The following is a 17,334-nucleotide window of genomic DNA, read 5'->3' as shown; positions in this document are numbered from 1 at the left end:
CTCTTGAGATGAATTGTGATCTGACATGACAGTAGGAGGTTTCTAACTTGGTACTTTATCACCTGTTGACTTGAACCTTCACCACACAAAGCCTGTATCTACCGTCATACATGATCTGTAGAATATAGTCGGTACAACCTACACCTCTGTTACTGGGGAGAAGAGGGAGCTACACACAGAGCTCAGAGACATACATTACAAGACAAAAGGAGGCGCCACCTTGTGGTGCTATGTGGCATCAAGTACAACACAAAATCTGGTGTGTGACTGTAATGCTGGTCTGAGGGGTCATAATGTTTTGGCAGCCTGTGTCAGCCTGTGTCATTGTGTCAGTGTCTGGTTGTCAAGGCTACCAGGGCCAGCTGCTGCTGAAGTCACCTTCTCCCTCTCACCTCTGCCTGAGAGGGAGAAAAAACTGGACCCTACTGCTGGACGAATGCTCATAAATAAAAAGTCCAAACGGTAGGACCTACAGAAATCAGACCCACACCATCTGAAAGCCAACAACAATCCCTACGTTTTTATATATTTTTTATCTGTGTACCTCAAAAACTGTGGCCACCTGATCAGATTGAATTTCATCAAAACGTAAACTGTGACCCTGACCAAACCGTAAAAGGTATCCAAACGCCGTTTTCAGGAAAATAAAGCTACACTTCCCGTGCCTCGTACAAACTTCCAAGTATTTTTCTACTCCAAAGCATGGCTGAGTTAACGCTCAGCAATGTGAAGGGGGTCATTTCGGAATTAGCGATTTTCTCAGTCTTCTCCATTCATTTCAATGGAACAAAACGCCAGAATACCACCCGGTCCAGCTGCTTTCCTTAGTTTTATCTTCCTCAGCTCTTTTCTCACCTGGTCTGCTGTGAAGGACAGGGGTGGGGGATGAGTGCCTCCATCCTGGTGTGAACTGGTTGTATGGTCTGATGAGCCAGAGGTGTGAGGGGCTGAGTGAGGAGGGCATAAGCCAGGTGTCAGCAAGTGAGGGAGCGACTGCATGGGGGGAGGAGTGGGTTCTTGATCAATCCTGTTGAAATGAAGATTTAGATCATTGACCCACTGTCGATCCCCCTCAATCTGTTCATGGGGTGTTTTGTAGCCTGAGATGGTTTCCAGGCTTCTCCACACCCCTCTAATGTTCTTCCTCTGCAGCTGCTCCTCCATCTTCCTCCTGTAGCTGGCCTTTCCCTCCCTCATCTTCTTTCTCAGCTCCTTCTGTACAGTCCTCAGCTCCTCCTTATTCTCTGATCTGAAAGCTCTCTTCTTCTCCTTCAGCAGAGCTTTAATATCAGGGTTAATCCACAGCTTGTTATGTGAGAAGCACCGTACCACCCTGGAGGGAACGGTGTTCTCAAAGCAGAAGTTAATGTAGTCTGTAATGCAGTCTGTCATGGCATTGATGTCCTCCCCATGTGGATCACAGAGTTCTGTCCACACAGTGGTGTTGAAGCAGTCCCTGAGAGCTGCCTCACTCTCCACAGTCCACCTCTTCACCGTGCGTGGGACCACAGGCTGCAGGTGAACAGTAGGCTGATACACAGGCTTCAGGTGAACAGTTGGCTGATACACAGGCTGCAGGTGAACAGTTGGCTGATACACAGGCTGCAGGTGTACAGTAGGCTGATACACAGGCTGCAGGTGAACAGTAGGCTGATACACAGGCTGCAGGTGAACAGTGGGCTGATACACAGGCTGCAGGTGTACAGTAGGCTGATACACAGGCTGCAGGTGAACAGTGGGCTGATACACAGGCTGCAGGTGAACAGTAGGCTGATACACAGGCTGCAGGTGAACAGTAGGCTGATACACAGGCTGCAGGTGAACAGTGGGCTGATACACAGGCTGCAGGTGAACAGTAGGCTGATACACAGGCTTCAGGTGAACAGTAGGCTTAGACACAGGCTGCAGGTGAACAGTAGGCTTATACACAGGCTGCAGGTGTACAGTAGGCTTATACACAGGCTGCAGGTGAACAGTAGGCTTACACACAGGCTGCAGGTGTACAGTAGGCTGATACACAGGCTTCAGGTGAACAGTAGGCTTAGACACAGGCTGCAGGTGAACAGTAGGCTTATACACAGGCTGCAGGTGAACAGTAGGCTTACACACAGGCTGCAGGTGAACAGTAGGCTGATACACAGGCTGCAGGTGAACAGTAGGCTGATACACAGGCTGCAGGTGAACAGTAGGCTGATACACAGGCTGCAGGTGAACAGTAGGCTGATACACAGGCTGCAGGTGAACAGTAGGCTGATACACAGACTGCAGGTGTACAGTAGGCTGATACACAGGCTGCAGGTGAACAATGTTGTGGTGAGTTCTTCCTTGAAGTATCTCTGGGGGGATCTCATGTCTGTCCTGAGGGAACACTACAGCGCTACACAGCACCATCAGCTGTTCCCTCCTGTAAACAAAGGGCCGCTTGGTGCACTGTTACACCGGCCGGTCTGGATGTTGTTATAAATATGTAGACTACAGCGATGGTGAGACTCCCAGTATGAACTATCAAAGTGTGGTGCTGTCTTAAAAGTATCTACAAAGTAATCTCCACTAAAAGTGAAATAAACTGGAAAGAAAGAGAGATCAAGTAAGAGCTGTTTCAAGCAGCTGTCGGCTTCGACCGGCGCCAGAAGCGTCTAGGAACTTAATGTTAAGGTTGATATATTACTAGTATTAGGAGCAAAGTGTCATTTTAAATGCTATCTATGGAGGACTAGAAGGGATTTACTGACATCTGTTTTACAAGATGACTTCTTTCCAGATTTGAGGAATACCAGATGAACAAAAGCATCACCAATGAACCACAACAGCCTTCAATCTCATCACCTCATCGTCCACAAATGACTGACAAACTTTAGGAAATGCAACGGAGAATAAGGCCCTGAAATAGCAGAAGATACACCAAGCTGTTGATGGATACGCTGATGATGATGATGGTATGTTTCAATATGAGATGAGACGAGGACAAGACAGGACAGAAATTAAGTATTGTGGAACTCATTCTAGAGCTTTGGAAATGAAATGTCAGCACTTTTTGTTCAAATGATTTCAGCTGCACTTTTCTACATTTGATCAAATGTTTCTTCAGCAAAGAAAGTTTAAAAGGAAGAATATTGTTGCAGATGAGTTCAATGGAACTGGTTAATAGTGCCATATGGAAGGATCAGCTCTTTGCTTTTAGACATTTTATCACATGTTATGATAAATAAATGTAGATTTAAAAAGGATTTATGGAGGATTTATGATCTGTCATTTAAATGGAATAGATTATTACTGTTAAAAGGACTAAATGAAAAGTTTAGGACTGGAGGACAATGACTTAGTCCCATCTCTGGTATCTACAGTACTGACCTCTGACCTCTGACCTGTATCTACAGTACTGACCTCTGACCTGTATCTACAGTACTGACCTCTGACCTCTGACCTGTATCTACAGTACTGACCTCTGACATTGAGCTTCACTTGTTTCTTCATCAGGATGTCTCCCTCCTTGTTGTAGACGGTGCAGGTGTAGGTCCTGTTGTCTCCATCTGTGGGGTATTTCAGGGTCAGACTGAGGTCTCCAGTTTTCAGGTTTTTCTTCATCTTCGTTCTGTTTCTGTAAATCTGGTTCTGGTCTTCAAGTTGGTCAGAGCCGTTCTGATACACATGGACCTTCCTGTTGAATCTGTCCATCCACTCCACTTTAGCGTCTTCAGGCAGGTGAGCTATGGTTTTGCAGGTCAGCTGGACAGACTTCACCCCTGAATCCACCTCCACCTGGTAGACTGAGAGGACAACAAATCCCATCATCAGCTGTAGAGACAGCAGCAGCAGCTCTGATGGTAACAGGACGTCTCTGTCCATCCTTGTCTATGTGTCTCATGTTGGTGGAGGACTCTCAGTGTTCAGTTTGTTTGAGGACGTGGATCAACCAGGTGACCTGAGCTCACCTGACGTCTGTCACACCTCTGACACAAACCAGTGGAAACTAGTTTGTGACTGAACACCAGTTTTCTTCTTCAGGACATTTGGAGCAGTTACCAAAGAAGAAGTCAGGAACTAATGAGGAACCAATCAGATGAATGGATGAGGAAGAACCCTAACCCTCTGCTCTGGTTTTACTGGGACTGGGAGAGACCTGGACTCATGAGCTCAGAGCTCAGGTCCTGATTGAGGACGTCAGGAGCTTCTGATTAGAGCTGGATTGTGTCTCCGTTTGTCCCTGATGTCTTCCTGACTCGTTCCTTGGTAACTAGTCAAAGCGTCCTGTAAAGTGCTGCAGACATGTTTGATGAAGAGTTTCTGACTTCTGGAACTAAACCTGGAAGTTTCTCTTCAGCTCTCTGTAGCAGCTGTTTGAACTCTGAACTCTTTCAGCAGCTGGAACAAGTCTCCTCCACAGGACACATGTTACCATCAGCATTATGGGTAGTGTAGTAGTAGAGACTCACCTGACATGAAGTAGTGTCGACAATGAAACAAAAGACCCCCAACACCAAGAACAACCAGGAGAACCAGGAGAACTATGAGAACTGTAGGCCAGACTGGAGGTGGTTCTGTGGAGAAAGATGAAGAACAACATGACCTCTGACCTGTATCTACAGCTCTGACCTCTGACCTCTGACCTGTATCTACGGTACTGACCTCTGACCTCTGACCTGTATCTACTGCTCTGACCTCTGACCTCTGACCTGTATCTACAGCTCTGACCTCTGACCTCTGACCTGTATCTACGGTACTGACCTCTGACCTCTGACCTGTATCTACTGCTCTGACCTCTGACCTCTGACCTGTATCTACAGTACTGACCTCTGACCTGTATCTACAGTACTGACCTCTGACCTCTGACCTGTACCTACAGTACTGACCTCTGACCTCTGACCTCTAGCCACAGTACTGACCTCTGACCTGTGACCTATAGCTACAGTACTGACAGTAGAATAAATTAATAAAGGACTGTGTGGATAGCGTGAGACTGGCCTTAGAGATGGTAACCCTACAAATCCCTCTCCTCTCAGGCAGGAGGCTACGGAGCATTAAAGGAAAACTCCGGAATTTTGGACATAGGGCCTCATTTACAACTGAGCCGGTGTGATATAGGTCGATGGAGACCGTTTTCAGCACATTTGATCCATTCCTTATATTTGCACAAATCACTGTTGCTAAACTGGTGTTGAGCTAGCGTGCGTCAACGGTAACATCCAGCCTGTCACTAAAAACAGCTATGACTGCTCCGCAGAACACCCGAGACAAATGTATTATAACGTCGGACTATCGATGTACATGTCAGTGTTGGTAGAATCATTTTAGAAATTAAACCAACCTTGCATTTTCAATGATAAAACATTTTGAGGGACTAGTTTTTCAGCAGCAGCGGAATTTTACTTTGCGTGTTAGTAGTAGTGCGTCAAAACGAAAACAGAAGCGCCCTACAGTCGTGACAGCTAGTAGTAGCCGCGTTATAAACATAGACAGTAAAAAATAGGTTATAAACATGGTGATTCAGTGTGCTTTCCGAAATTGTGGCTATAAAAGTTACAGATGGGCTGACAGCAGCTAAATAATCTCGCGTGATTGTCAGTGAAACCGGAACTGTCTTCCTCTGTAGTCTCACTAGCCCGGAGATAATATCAGTCCGCCGCTGCCGTAGCCTAAGCAACAACAGGGAACAAAGTGTAAGCTATTCCAATGCCATGCAAGGTTGGTTTAATTTCTAAAATGATTCTACCAACACTGACATGTACATCGATAGTCCGACGTTATAATACATTTGTCTCGGGTGTTCTGCGGAGCAGTTATAGCTGTTTTTAGTGACAGGCTGGATGTTACCGTTGACGCACGCTAGCTCAACACCAGTTTAGCAACAGTGATTTGTGCAAATATAAGGAATGGATCAAATGTGCTGAAAACGGTCTCCACCGACCTATATCACACCGGCTCAGTTGTAAATGAGGCCCTATGTCCAAAATTCCGGAGTATTCCTTTAAGAGCAGGACCACCAGACTGAGGAACAGCTTCTTCCCGGAGGCTGTGAGACTGTTGAACGCTGGTTTACAGTGGTAGTGTTTATTGCTGACCTTTGACCTGCAGCTCTACGGCTGCCAGTCTCCGTTCGTTTCCAAACGCTCTGATGGAGCAGATGTAGGTTGCGCTGTCAGAGAGGCGGGGTTTCCTCAGATTCAGGCTGAAGTCTCCAGTTCTCAGAGCGTCAGTCTTCATGGATGTTCGGTCTCTGTAAAGCTGGTTTTGGTTTTTCAGGTCATCACCTTCTGTCTGACGCTGGTGGACGGTTGAAGGACTGAGGTCATAGCGGATCCACTCCACAGTGGGACGCCTAGGAACAGACGAGTCTTGACAGGGCAACAGGACTGACTCCGCCCCCTCCACCACCTCCACAGTCAGGGTATGCTGGGAAACTGAGAGAGACAGAAACATGAACCAGCTGGTTTAATAATAACTGTCACATGGAGGAACTGAAGCAGCCTAACATGTTTAATACACGGTCCAGAGTTCCTGGTGGATTTAGTTCTTCAGCTCAGGGGCAACGTTCTGATATGTGACCAGACTGAACCAGAACTCTTCATCAGCTCCTGATCACCACTTTGATTTTCTACTGGAAAGACCAGAAACTGTTTGGCCTTGAGTCTTTGTTTTCCTGTGAAACCACATGTTGAGGTTTGTTTCTGACCTTTGACCTGTAGATGTACGTCTGTCACTCTCTGTTCTCGTCTTCCATCACTGATGGAGCAGGTGTAGCTGCCGCTGTCAGAGAGGTGGGGTTTTGTCAGAGTGAGGCTGAAGTCTCCAGTGTCTAGAGCATCAGGCGTCATCGATGTCCTCCCCCTGTAAACCTGGTTCTGACCTTTAACTTCATCTGTTTCTCCTCGTTTGTGGACAGATTTGGGACTGAGATCGTTCCTGGTCCAAATCACTGTGGGGTCCTCAGGAAAATAACCCAAGTCATGGCAGGGTAGCAGGACAGACTCCGCCCCCTCATTCACCTGCACCACACCTGCCAGGGCATGCTGGGAAACTGAGAGGACACACAAAGAGAAAGACAAATCAGCTGCATGCTGTGGGTTTGACTTGACACATGACTGACTGTAGGTCACATTATCTGCAGGGACCAGAGAAACCAGTTGAACTATCAGTCAGTCAATGAAAAACTACATTTCATTCACAGACTGAAGTCAAAGAACAGATCATTGAATGTGTTTTGACAGTTTTCATAGATTTGTCTGAAAAACTTCCTCTCTTGCTCAAAGTAATGAGTAATGACATTTGTAAGATTGTGTTGATCAGGTCTGTCCTCTACTCCAGTCCTGGAACAGTTTAGAGTTCAGTCAATCTATCAAGAAATGAAATAATAATGAAAGCACAGCGCTAGTATAGTTGCAATGCTGATTTTGAGATGATAAAAATCAGGTTGAAGAACGTTATTTAGCTAACTATACATGTAATGTTAGCTAGGTCTGACGTTAGTTCTGTGTAAAGAAGGCTACAAAAGCTAATATGGATTCAATGTCTGTCTGTCAAGGAAAACATTGTAAAGTTACTTTGAATCTTACAGAAATGAAGAGGAAAGGTAACATACATAGTCTTTTCTCACCAAAGAGAAAGGTAGACGGAGGAGATGAAGTGGAAGGAGAGGGAGACGAGAAGGACAAGGTGGAAGGAGAGAGAGACGAGAAGGACAAGGTGGAAGGAGAGAGAGACGAGAAGGACTAGGTGGAAGGAGAGAGAGACGAGAGGGACAAGGTGGAAGGAGAGAGAGACGAGAAGGACAAGGTGGAAGGAGAGAGAGAAGAGCATCAGAAACGTGACAGACAAAGAATATAAGGCCAAGGCGAGCAGGGACAGGAGGAGGTGGGAGAAAGCGAGAGACAAGATTACGTGCAGGGCTCGGACAGTGAAAGGGAAAGGAGAGTGCCTGAGCCATCACCAACGATCTCCAGTTAATTTTGCTATACGGTGCATTTAAGAGACGTTGCTTAGACTTCTTTAAATAAATATAAATATTGTTGTTTGCTTAAATATGAATAATTGGGGAAACTTGTAAGTGTGAAAGTGTGATGAGATGGGGACAGAGTTTTAATATTTTAATATTTAATATTAGATCTATTGCTCAGGTTAAATTCCAAAATTAAACAAATGAACCTAAAAATACTCTCCCAAGCTAAAATGTTAGTGTGTGTTAACACAGTCTGATGGTTATAACTTATCAATGACAGTTCCAAATTGATTGTGTTTTTACTAGTTGGTACATTGTATAATTAACTCAGATGTAATGCAGCTTGAGTCTTTCCTCCCCTCCATCTTCTAGATGTATCCAAGTCCAGGTGTGAGGTGCCAGTGCAGCCAATGCGAGAGAGTTTCCCTAAGACCCTCCAGGGAGGAGCCAGGAGAAGCTTCTGCAGTGACTGGTACAAATCTCATCCCTGGATAGAATACTCGCAGTCGAAAGATGCAGCTTACTGTTTTGCTTGTAGGCATTTTTCCCTCCCCGATGCTCCAAGGACTGTTTTCACCTCATTCGAGGGTTATCGTAACTGGAAAAAGGCTACAATGAAACACAGTGGTTTCTGTTCTCATGCCAGGTCTGAAGGCCATGTAAATGCAATGTTTGCTTGGACAGAGAACAAGAAAATTATGGATAGAAATACCTCAATGTTTGGACTAATGGATGAGCAAAAAAAGAAGCAGGTGGCAGAAAATCAATACTACATTAAAACATTAGCTGAAATTTTAGTTGTAACAGCGACAGAAAACCTAGCACAGCGGGGTCACAGGGAGTCTCTCCACTCAGAAAAAAAGGGTGTTTTTCTGTCTATGTTAGACTTGCTGGGTAACCATAAACCCATCATTAAAACAACAACAAGCTAAAAATGCAAAGTACACCAGTAAAACAATACAGAATGAAATATTTGAATGCTTGGCTGCAATGGTCAAAGAGAAAATCATTCAGGAGGTTATTGTTGATGAAACTAAAGATGTTCAGAAAAAAGAGCAAATGTCATTTGTTCTGAGATATTTTTACAACGGTGTGGTTCATGAGAGCTTTCTGGAGTTTGAAGTGGCAGAACACCTGGATGCTGCTGCCTTAAGTGACAAGATTATATGCTTCCTTGAGAAGCATGGGCTGGAGTACAAGAAAAACCTTGTAGGCCAGGGCTACGATGATGCGGCAGTGATGCGCAGGGCACATGCAGGTGTTCAAGCAAAAATAAAAGAAGTAGCCAAACATGCCTTCTATGTTCACTGTAGTGCACACTGCTTGAACTTAGTTATAGTAGACGCTGTAAAAAGTGTGGCAGATGCAGGAAGCTTCTTCTCATTATTGGAACGACTGTATGTATTCATGTCTGGGTCTTATGTACATAACAAATGGCTTGAAGTGCAGAGGGAGATGTTTGATGGTGCACCAAGGGAACTCCAACAGCTAAGTGACACACGTTGGGCCTGTAGGCACATAGCATGTCGCAATGTTATGGACAGGTTGCCTGCAATAGTACAGGTGCTTGAAGAAATAGCATCTGAGAACCATCCACAAAGAGCTGTTGAAGCAAGAGGGATATTGGCTCAAACTGGTCTGAATTTTGCTGGATGTCTTGTTCTGTTCAGAAAGGTCCTGAGTGACTCCAAATTTGTATCAGACATGCTCCAGTCTAAAACAGTGGACTATGCTAAGGCTGTTGAACTCATTGAAGCACTTAAAGAGACACTGGTCCAGTACCGTAGTCAAGTCTCTTTTGAGGAAATGTGGAGTGAAACACTTGATTTATGTCAACGAAGTGACATTGATACAACTCAGCGAAAACCAAAGAGGCCAAGACAGACAACAAAGGTGCTTAAGGACACTGTCATCCACTCCACCTTGGGACAGCATGTAGTTCCAGATAGCAAACACACTTTTTGTGTATCTGTGTACTATCCCGTTCTGGATAACATGATTGGAGAAATAGGAAGAAGATTTTCTAACACAAATTGTAACATTATGCAGGGTGTACAGGCACTAAATCCGTCAAGTCCAACTTTTTTGAGAGAGGAGGCTGTTCTGTTATTGGCTGAAGCTTATGATTCAAATACTGAGGATCTCAAACATGAGTTACATCAGATGAGGAGAGTACTAGACAGAAAAAAGGGGGAAAAGGAGAGTCCTACCACTCTAATGGAGTTCACTCAGTTTTTGGACCCATACCAGGATGTTTTTTATGAGTTGTTCAGGTTGTGTGAAATAGCAGTTGTTTTACCTGTCAGCAGTGCACCCTGTGAACGAAGTTTTTCATCTCTGAGCCTCATAAAGACTTGTTTGCGGTCTACTATGACAGAAAAGAGACTATCGAGTTTGGCTGTACTCAGCATTGAATCAAAACGCACAAAAGCATTAGATCTAGATGTGCATTCAGCTGTTATAGGCATGACAACTTCATGTTATACTCACTGGTGAGCCTTTACAAAGCTGTTAAAATGATGACCTCAACAGAATCTGCACTTTAAATTTCTGTATTGATATCTTTGTTTTGGCAGCTGAGAAAATCTGATACCACCTTTAATGAAACCTAAAGTTAGAGAAATAAAGTAAAATGTGACACTGGTGTAAATCCTGCTGAACATGAAGCAGAGTTGTTATTATTGTTGTTTTTTAATGTCTCTTATTTTTTATATACAGTATAAAACTGTCCAGAACCTACTCACAGAATGTTTTTGTACTTTTTCAGACTTGGAGCAAAATTTATTTTTATGTGACATCTTTTCATCTGTCCAAAAATTGTTCAGGCTCCTGAGGGACAAATGGGAGAATGTGTGTTCTGAGTAAACAATAAAAGTGATGTCCAGTACCTTGTTTGAGTGCCGTGACCCATTTATTTCCACAGTGTATTTATGCTCACCTTAGCACTCTCAACAGCTCAGTCCAATGATCTTCATGGGTAAGTTTTTCTTTGGATGGTTTCTTCTTGTACAAATGCTGCCTGCAACGCTGCCACTCTGACACAGTCAAAAACTGTTTGCTTCCCCTCTCACACATCTGCCACTTATCACCTGTGTCTTACCTTAATGCCGTTCCTGTGATAATGCCCCACCTACAGTAGTGTTACCATACTTCTATCTCCTATTATGTGAGATCACGTTGTATGGTCATTTATTCCTAATATGAACTGTTTCACATGAAATCTCAAATGCAAGACATTGATTGCATGAGATTAAGTTTGTCTGTATGAGTTTGTATATTACAGCCTGTGTTCTCTCGTGTGCTCTTAGTGTGTACACAGGGTTCCTGCAGGTTTGAGCAAGTGAAATTTAAGACTTTTTAAGACCTTTTTAAGACCATTATAGGTTAAATTTAAGACCTACTCCAAGTACAAAAAATAAGGAAAATCAGAGACCCAGAATTACTTTCAAAATAATAAAATGTATTGTCATTCAACTATCAACTATCCTCTAGATGTGATTTAACATGCATTGAGACATGTCCCAACTTCCTCCATCCTATGTGCCATGCATAGATTTGTAATGTATTTCAATGGAATTAAACGGCTTTGAAACACATCGCTGTAGACCGTGTTATCCATTTATTGTGTTTTATCTTGTAAAACACTTTGGAAACCTTGTGTTTGTTAAAATTGTGCTATATAAATAAAGTGGATTGGATTGGATATAGAGCTCCAGACGTCACATGACTTTTTTTTTTCTTTGTCGACACCGCCATATTGGCAGGAAAACTGAGGAAAAATTAATAGAGCCAGGGGTGATTTCAGTCCGTCAGAATTTACTGCGCACTTTAAACAGATTATATATCACAGATCCTTATCATGCCCCAGGTGTGCTATTTTCGAGCATTGAAACAGCCGGGGGGGTTCCCCACACGTCACGTCACTTTATGATGATGAGGCAGCAGAATCTGTAGAGTCTGCTGTTCGCCTCATAAGTACGGTGGCCCTGAAGTGCAAATCACAACGGCAAAAGCGAAAACACAACGGCAAATCAGAAAACACAACGGCAAATCAGAAAACACAACGGCAAAAGCGAAAACACAACGGCAAATCAGAAAACACAACGGCAAAAGCGAAAACACAACGGCAAAAGCGAAAACACAACGGCAAATCAGAAAACACAACGGCAAAAGCGAAAACACAACGGCAAATCAGAAAACACAACGGCAAATCAGAAAACACAACGGCAAAAGCGAAAACACAACGGCAAATCAGAAAACACAACGGCAAAAGCGAAAACACAACGGCAAAAGCGAAAACACAACGGCAAATCAGAAAACACAACGGCAAAAGAGAAAACACAACGACATTAACCAAAACGGAAAGGGTAGTGAGGTATATTGACTTCTAAAAGAAAAACATTCTTGTAGGATTCTGGCGGATGGCCAGATGGTTAAGTGTTTATATTAGTGTCAGGACCAGCAGACTTGAAGTTGGGAGTGATAGTTTGGGAGGCCTAAGAAAATATGCTATGTAGGAGAAGATGGTATGGTGTATAGTATGTGTGATATGAGCTCATGTTCAGCTGGTATGCATTAAGTTGTAGACGAAATGCATGTTGTGTTTTCTGATTTGCCGTTGTGTTTTCTGATTTGCCGTTGTGTTTTCTGATTTGCCGTTGTGTTTTCTGATTTGCCGTTGTGTTTTCGCTTTTGCCGTTGTGTTTTCGCTTTTGCCGTTGTGTTTTCGCTTTTGCCGTTGTGTTTTCTGATTTGCCGTTGTGTTTTCCCTTTTGCCGTTGTGTTTTCGCTTTTGCCGTTGTGTTTTCTGATTTGCCGTTGTGTTTTCGCTTTTGCCGTTGTGTTTTCTGATTTGCCGTTGTGTTTTCGCTTTTGCCGTTGTGTTTTCGCTTTTGCCGTTGTGTTTTCTGATTTGCCGTTGTGTTTTCGCTTTTGCCGTTGTGTTTTCGCTTTTGCCGTTGTGTTTTCGCTTTTGCCGTTGTGTTTTCGCTTTTGCCGTTGTGATTTGCACTTCAGGGCCACCGTACATAAGGATTGTTCAGCACGTTTCAGCCAAGCAACGAAATAATTTCGTTCAAGCTGTTAACAGCCAGTTTTACATGGAGCAGTACCAGTTTACGCCACACGGCGGCGCCTCATTTGTTTTCATCGCTTAGTTCAGCAGGTGTCACTCTTGAATCCGTCTCTTTATTTTTTTTACATCCTCCATCTCCGTAATGTGGACGCTGGTGAAGGCTACAAGCCATGAACGTTTTATTATCGTTATTATATTTTGTAATATGCCATGAGACCTGCTTTATATGGTTCTGTTTAATAAATGTATTGTGCGTAAATCCCTCCACTTCGTCTCCTGCCTGCTACTTCATGTTGAAGCATACTACTAGCAAACGTGGCTAAGCTTCTCTCCAACTCCACCTTACAAAGCCAGCAATCATTAAACTTACATTTTGTCCATTTCCCAAGTTGACAACGAGGTTCATGTGACAGAAGAAGTCTCGAATCCAAAAGGAGACAAAAATACATATCGCTAACAAACGCTACGTGGCGATAAAATCTCCCCGCTTCGCCTGCGCTGTACGACCGGACCATACCTGGTGCAGCAACACATCACAAACCGGGCTGAACACCGGATTCCACTTCCAGGTCTCATTTGTAGTTTAATTTCGGCGTACTGCTAATAGTTATATTTAATAAAGAACTATACAGAACACACGGAACTAACAGTGAATGACACCGACGCATTGAACGAAATGCGAATGAAGCGGTAAAAGGACGTAAGGATTTAAGACTTGATGAAATGTAATTTCTTTTTTACGATGCAAAATATGCTCGTACTTAAGACTTTTTAAGGCCTTAAATTGGCATTATCAAATTTAAGACTTTTTAAAGGCGTATTCACACCAGGAAGGTCCGTTAGTTCACTTGCTTTGGTCTGGACCAATTTTTTTTTTCTTTTTTTTTTTTAGTGCGGTTCGCTTTCACACTGTGATTAATTGCAACCGGACCAGAATTTATAAACAAAAACACATGTGCTAAGGTCGTTCAGCCATTGGCTGGTAAACGTATAGGCGGGGTAAAGAAGGAAGCCAAATGTCCCACGTAAATAGGCTACAATGGAGACTTTGCGTACTGTAGGTCTACTTGTTATTATGCTAGCAATATGGTTTATAAACTGAGCGCTGGAATCCCCTCTCTCTCATTTGTTTACTAAAAATCTTATATACTTCTGCATTTTTATGTGTTTTCTCCAGCATTTGAGATATCTGGACATCTGCCCAGATATCTAGGAGGCAGCGTGTCTCCTCAGAGCTCGGTTAAGCCACGGCTCATCTCTACCTAACCTACCTGCGTTTGTTTGCTTCACGTGTCTCTCTCTGTTGTGTGTGTCACTGGGCTATCCTACATTTCCCATAACTAGTGCAGTGCCCGTCGGAAGTATGTATTCCTATAGTGGGAGCTGAAGAAGATTTTTCAGTTGTGACCATTGTCATGACCCGTCTCCTCCCCACAAAGACACCTGCCCAGTTTCAAATCAGCGTGCCACAGACAGACAGACAGACACAAACTCACCAAATAAGTTAAAAGAAATTCTTGATTTATAGATAGATGATCAAATCACTCATGTTTTGTCTGTAAACTGTAAAATAACGTTGAGTCTCCGTTGCCATGGTTACCATCTAGCGTTTGAGCCAGCGCAATAATTTAGAACTGTCATCAGGAAACTGGAAATATTAGAGCGGAGAAAATCTATTTTACCGATATATTTTACATTTCTTATCCAAACAACGTCAAACTTAGCAGTGCACATCTTCGTGCCCGTAGCGAGACACCTGCCCAGTTTCAAATCAATCGGGCCAACGGTTCGCGAGATATGCGTGCCACAGACAGACAGACAGACACACAGACGCTTCTTGATAGATGCGCGAAAACTACGGGAGCTCGTCAAATCCAAAAAGGTAGATTTTTGCAACTTGGGTCGGATCGAGGTCGGGCTGCTTTCACACCATAAAGGAACCGCACCAGGGTTCGGTAGGAACCGCTCCGAGACCACCTCCTCAGCTGGGTCTCGGTCCGCTTGTTTGGTCCGCACCAGAGTTCGAGTGATTGTATTCACACCAGTCAAAAAGGTCCGAACCAAGCAGGGAAACGAACTTGAGTTCGTTTTAATCGAACTAAACAAGGCAGGTGTGAATACACCCTAAGACTCCGCAGGAACCCTGGTACATACTATTTCTCATCAAACTGTGACTGTGATTAAATTCAGTATATATACGTCTGCCATATGTTGCCACCCCTCAAAAATTCCATGGTCTGCTTGTCCATAAGGTCCAGGGGGGCTGGGTCCAAAGTCAATGCTCTGTTCTCTTGTCTTCTTTCTAGCATTTCTAGCACTCAGCTTAGGAAACATGGCCTCATTCTACAAGTGTTTGTCTTTCTGTCCACTCCAGGACACCGTAGCTCACTGTGTTTGTGTTTGATAGTTAACCTCTGACCTGGTTCCAGACTGGAACTCCTCTAATGTAGATGAAATAACAGAGAGGAAGCTGATGTAGTAAAATGATGACTACTAATGTTGGAGCTGCTGTAGAACGTTCACACACCACACAGGACATTTATCACACTGAGACCTGATAAAACTCACCTCACATTATTAACACAGATTAATAATCTATGAATCAATCAATCAATCAATCAATATTTATTTGTATAGCACCTTCCAGCACCCAATGGTGCACAAGGTGCTTTCCAGGGTAAAAACAAGAATAAAAGCAATATTACTAAAACATAATTAAGACACAGCTGCACCGCAAAAAGGTGCACAAAGTGCATTCAAGTGTAAAAACAAGAATAAAAGCAATACTACTAAAACAAAATTAGAACACGACTGTAACATAAAGGAGCAACAGTCCCAGTTAGTGGCTATGTGTGAAATGCCAGCCTGAATAAATGTGTTTTTAACTCTGACCTAAAAGTTGTGAGCTCGGTGGCAGATTGAATATGAGCTGGGAGAGTGTTCCACAGTTTAGGGCCTAAGACAGCAAAAGACCGCCCCCCCCCCCCCCCAAAGCCTTGTACTTGGACCTAGGGATGACCAAGGTGGTGTGATCTGCGGAGCGCAGATTCCTAACTGGGTTGTACAGGGTTACAAGTTCACTAAGGTAGGCCAGGGCCAAGCCATGAATGGCCTTAAACACAAATAAAAGGACTTAAAAGTCCACCCTGTACCGCACCGGGAGCCAGTGAAGGGAACAGAGGACTGGTGTGATGTGTGAGTGTTTGGAGGTGCCTGACAGAAGGCGTGCTGCTGCATTCTGTACAAGTTGGAGCTTTTAGAGGAGAGAATGGTTAAGTCCAGCATAAAGAGCATTGCAGTAGTCAATCTAGCGAGCTGATGAAGGCGTGAATAGCCTTTTCAAGGTCAGGTCGGGACAAGAATGGTTTGACCTTTGCAAGGAGTCTTAGATGGAAAAAACTCGCCTTTACCACTGCATTTATCTGTTTGTCGTATTTTAGTCCGTTGTCAAATATAACACCCAGGTTTCTCACAGAGGGAGCGAATTGAGGTGTTACAGGATCAAAACAGGGTGAATTTTGTGGTGAGTCGGGGCTGAAAAGAATATACTCAGTTTTCCCTTCATTAAAATGAAGGAAGTTCTGGGCGAGCCATTCTTTGATATCCTGAAGACAGTTATGAAGAGGTTCCAGTGCAGAACGGTTACTCAGGATCACTGGATGAGGAGAAAGCAGACTGCTCTGTTTGAACCAGTGACCTATCAGCCAATCACAAAATAGGATTTCTGTTGCCAGGTGAAATAGTAGCACCGTAACCACGCCTTCCACAAATGCGCGCACATGCTGCGATTGCGCACACACGTCAAAGAAGAACTGGAAGTGGAGACATCAGGTAATTGTTTCACTTCATCACTTGGAACTAACACAGGAGACAAAGACCAGTGCTGTTCAAGGGGACACTTATGGACAGATGTCTTTTTCTACTTTTTGGTTTTTGTCCTGAAAGACAAGTTGAAAACTTGAGAGCCCTGATTCTAGATCCAGTCAGACTCTACGTTGTCTCCTGAACATGTCAGAGCTAAAGACGCTTTGGTTTCAACTCACCAGCAGAGACAGACAGGACGACGCTCAGTAAAGTCATGCAGAGAGACGCAGATGTTCCAGCAGCCATCTTGTCTTCTTCTTCCTCCTCTGTTTTCCTGACTTCAATCTATCAACCTGACTAGATCACATTCAGTGGAAGGTTGAAATAAACCTGAAATAAAACTGAAATAAAACTGAAAGTCTCTGACGGTGACGACTCGTCTGTCTTTCAGCCGCTTGCACTCAACAAACCAGGAAGTTGGAGCGATGGAGGTGGAGCGACGGGCGATAATCAAACCATAAAG

At 43.8% G+C, this 17,334-nt stretch overlaps 1 protein-coding gene across 1 annotated transcript in view; it reads right to left on the bottom strand.

Annotated features, from left to right (window-relative positions):
• LOC311488160 (butyrophilin-like protein 2) overlaps nt 1-17,117 on the bottom strand; it is a gene marked incomplete at both ends in the record, with an annotated part of 33,393 nt that extends 16,276 nt beyond the window's left edge. Inside the window, 4 exons of the mRNA XM_084544686.1 lie at nt 4,434-4,538; nt 6,060-6,398; nt 6,671-7,015; nt 17,051-17,117. Of these exons, the coding sequence (XP_084400812.1) occupies nt 4,434-4,538; nt 6,060-6,398; nt 6,671-7,015; nt 17,051-17,117 (856 nt within the window). The remainder of the gene's footprint in view (nt 1-4,433; nt 4,539-6,059; nt 6,399-6,670; nt 7,016-17,050) is intronic.
• Between the last annotated feature and the right edge of the window lie 217 nt (nt 17,118-17,334).

Source organism: Chelon labrosus, assembly GCF_963514085.1.
Source record: "Chelon labrosus genome assembly, chromosome: 1".
Classification (NCBI taxonomy): Eukaryota; Metazoa; Chordata; class Actinopteri; order Mugiliformes; family Mugilidae; genus Chelon; species Chelon labrosus.
The sequence above is the reverse complement of the archived record's forward strand: the minus strand, read 5'-3'. Positions and strand labels throughout refer to the sequence as shown.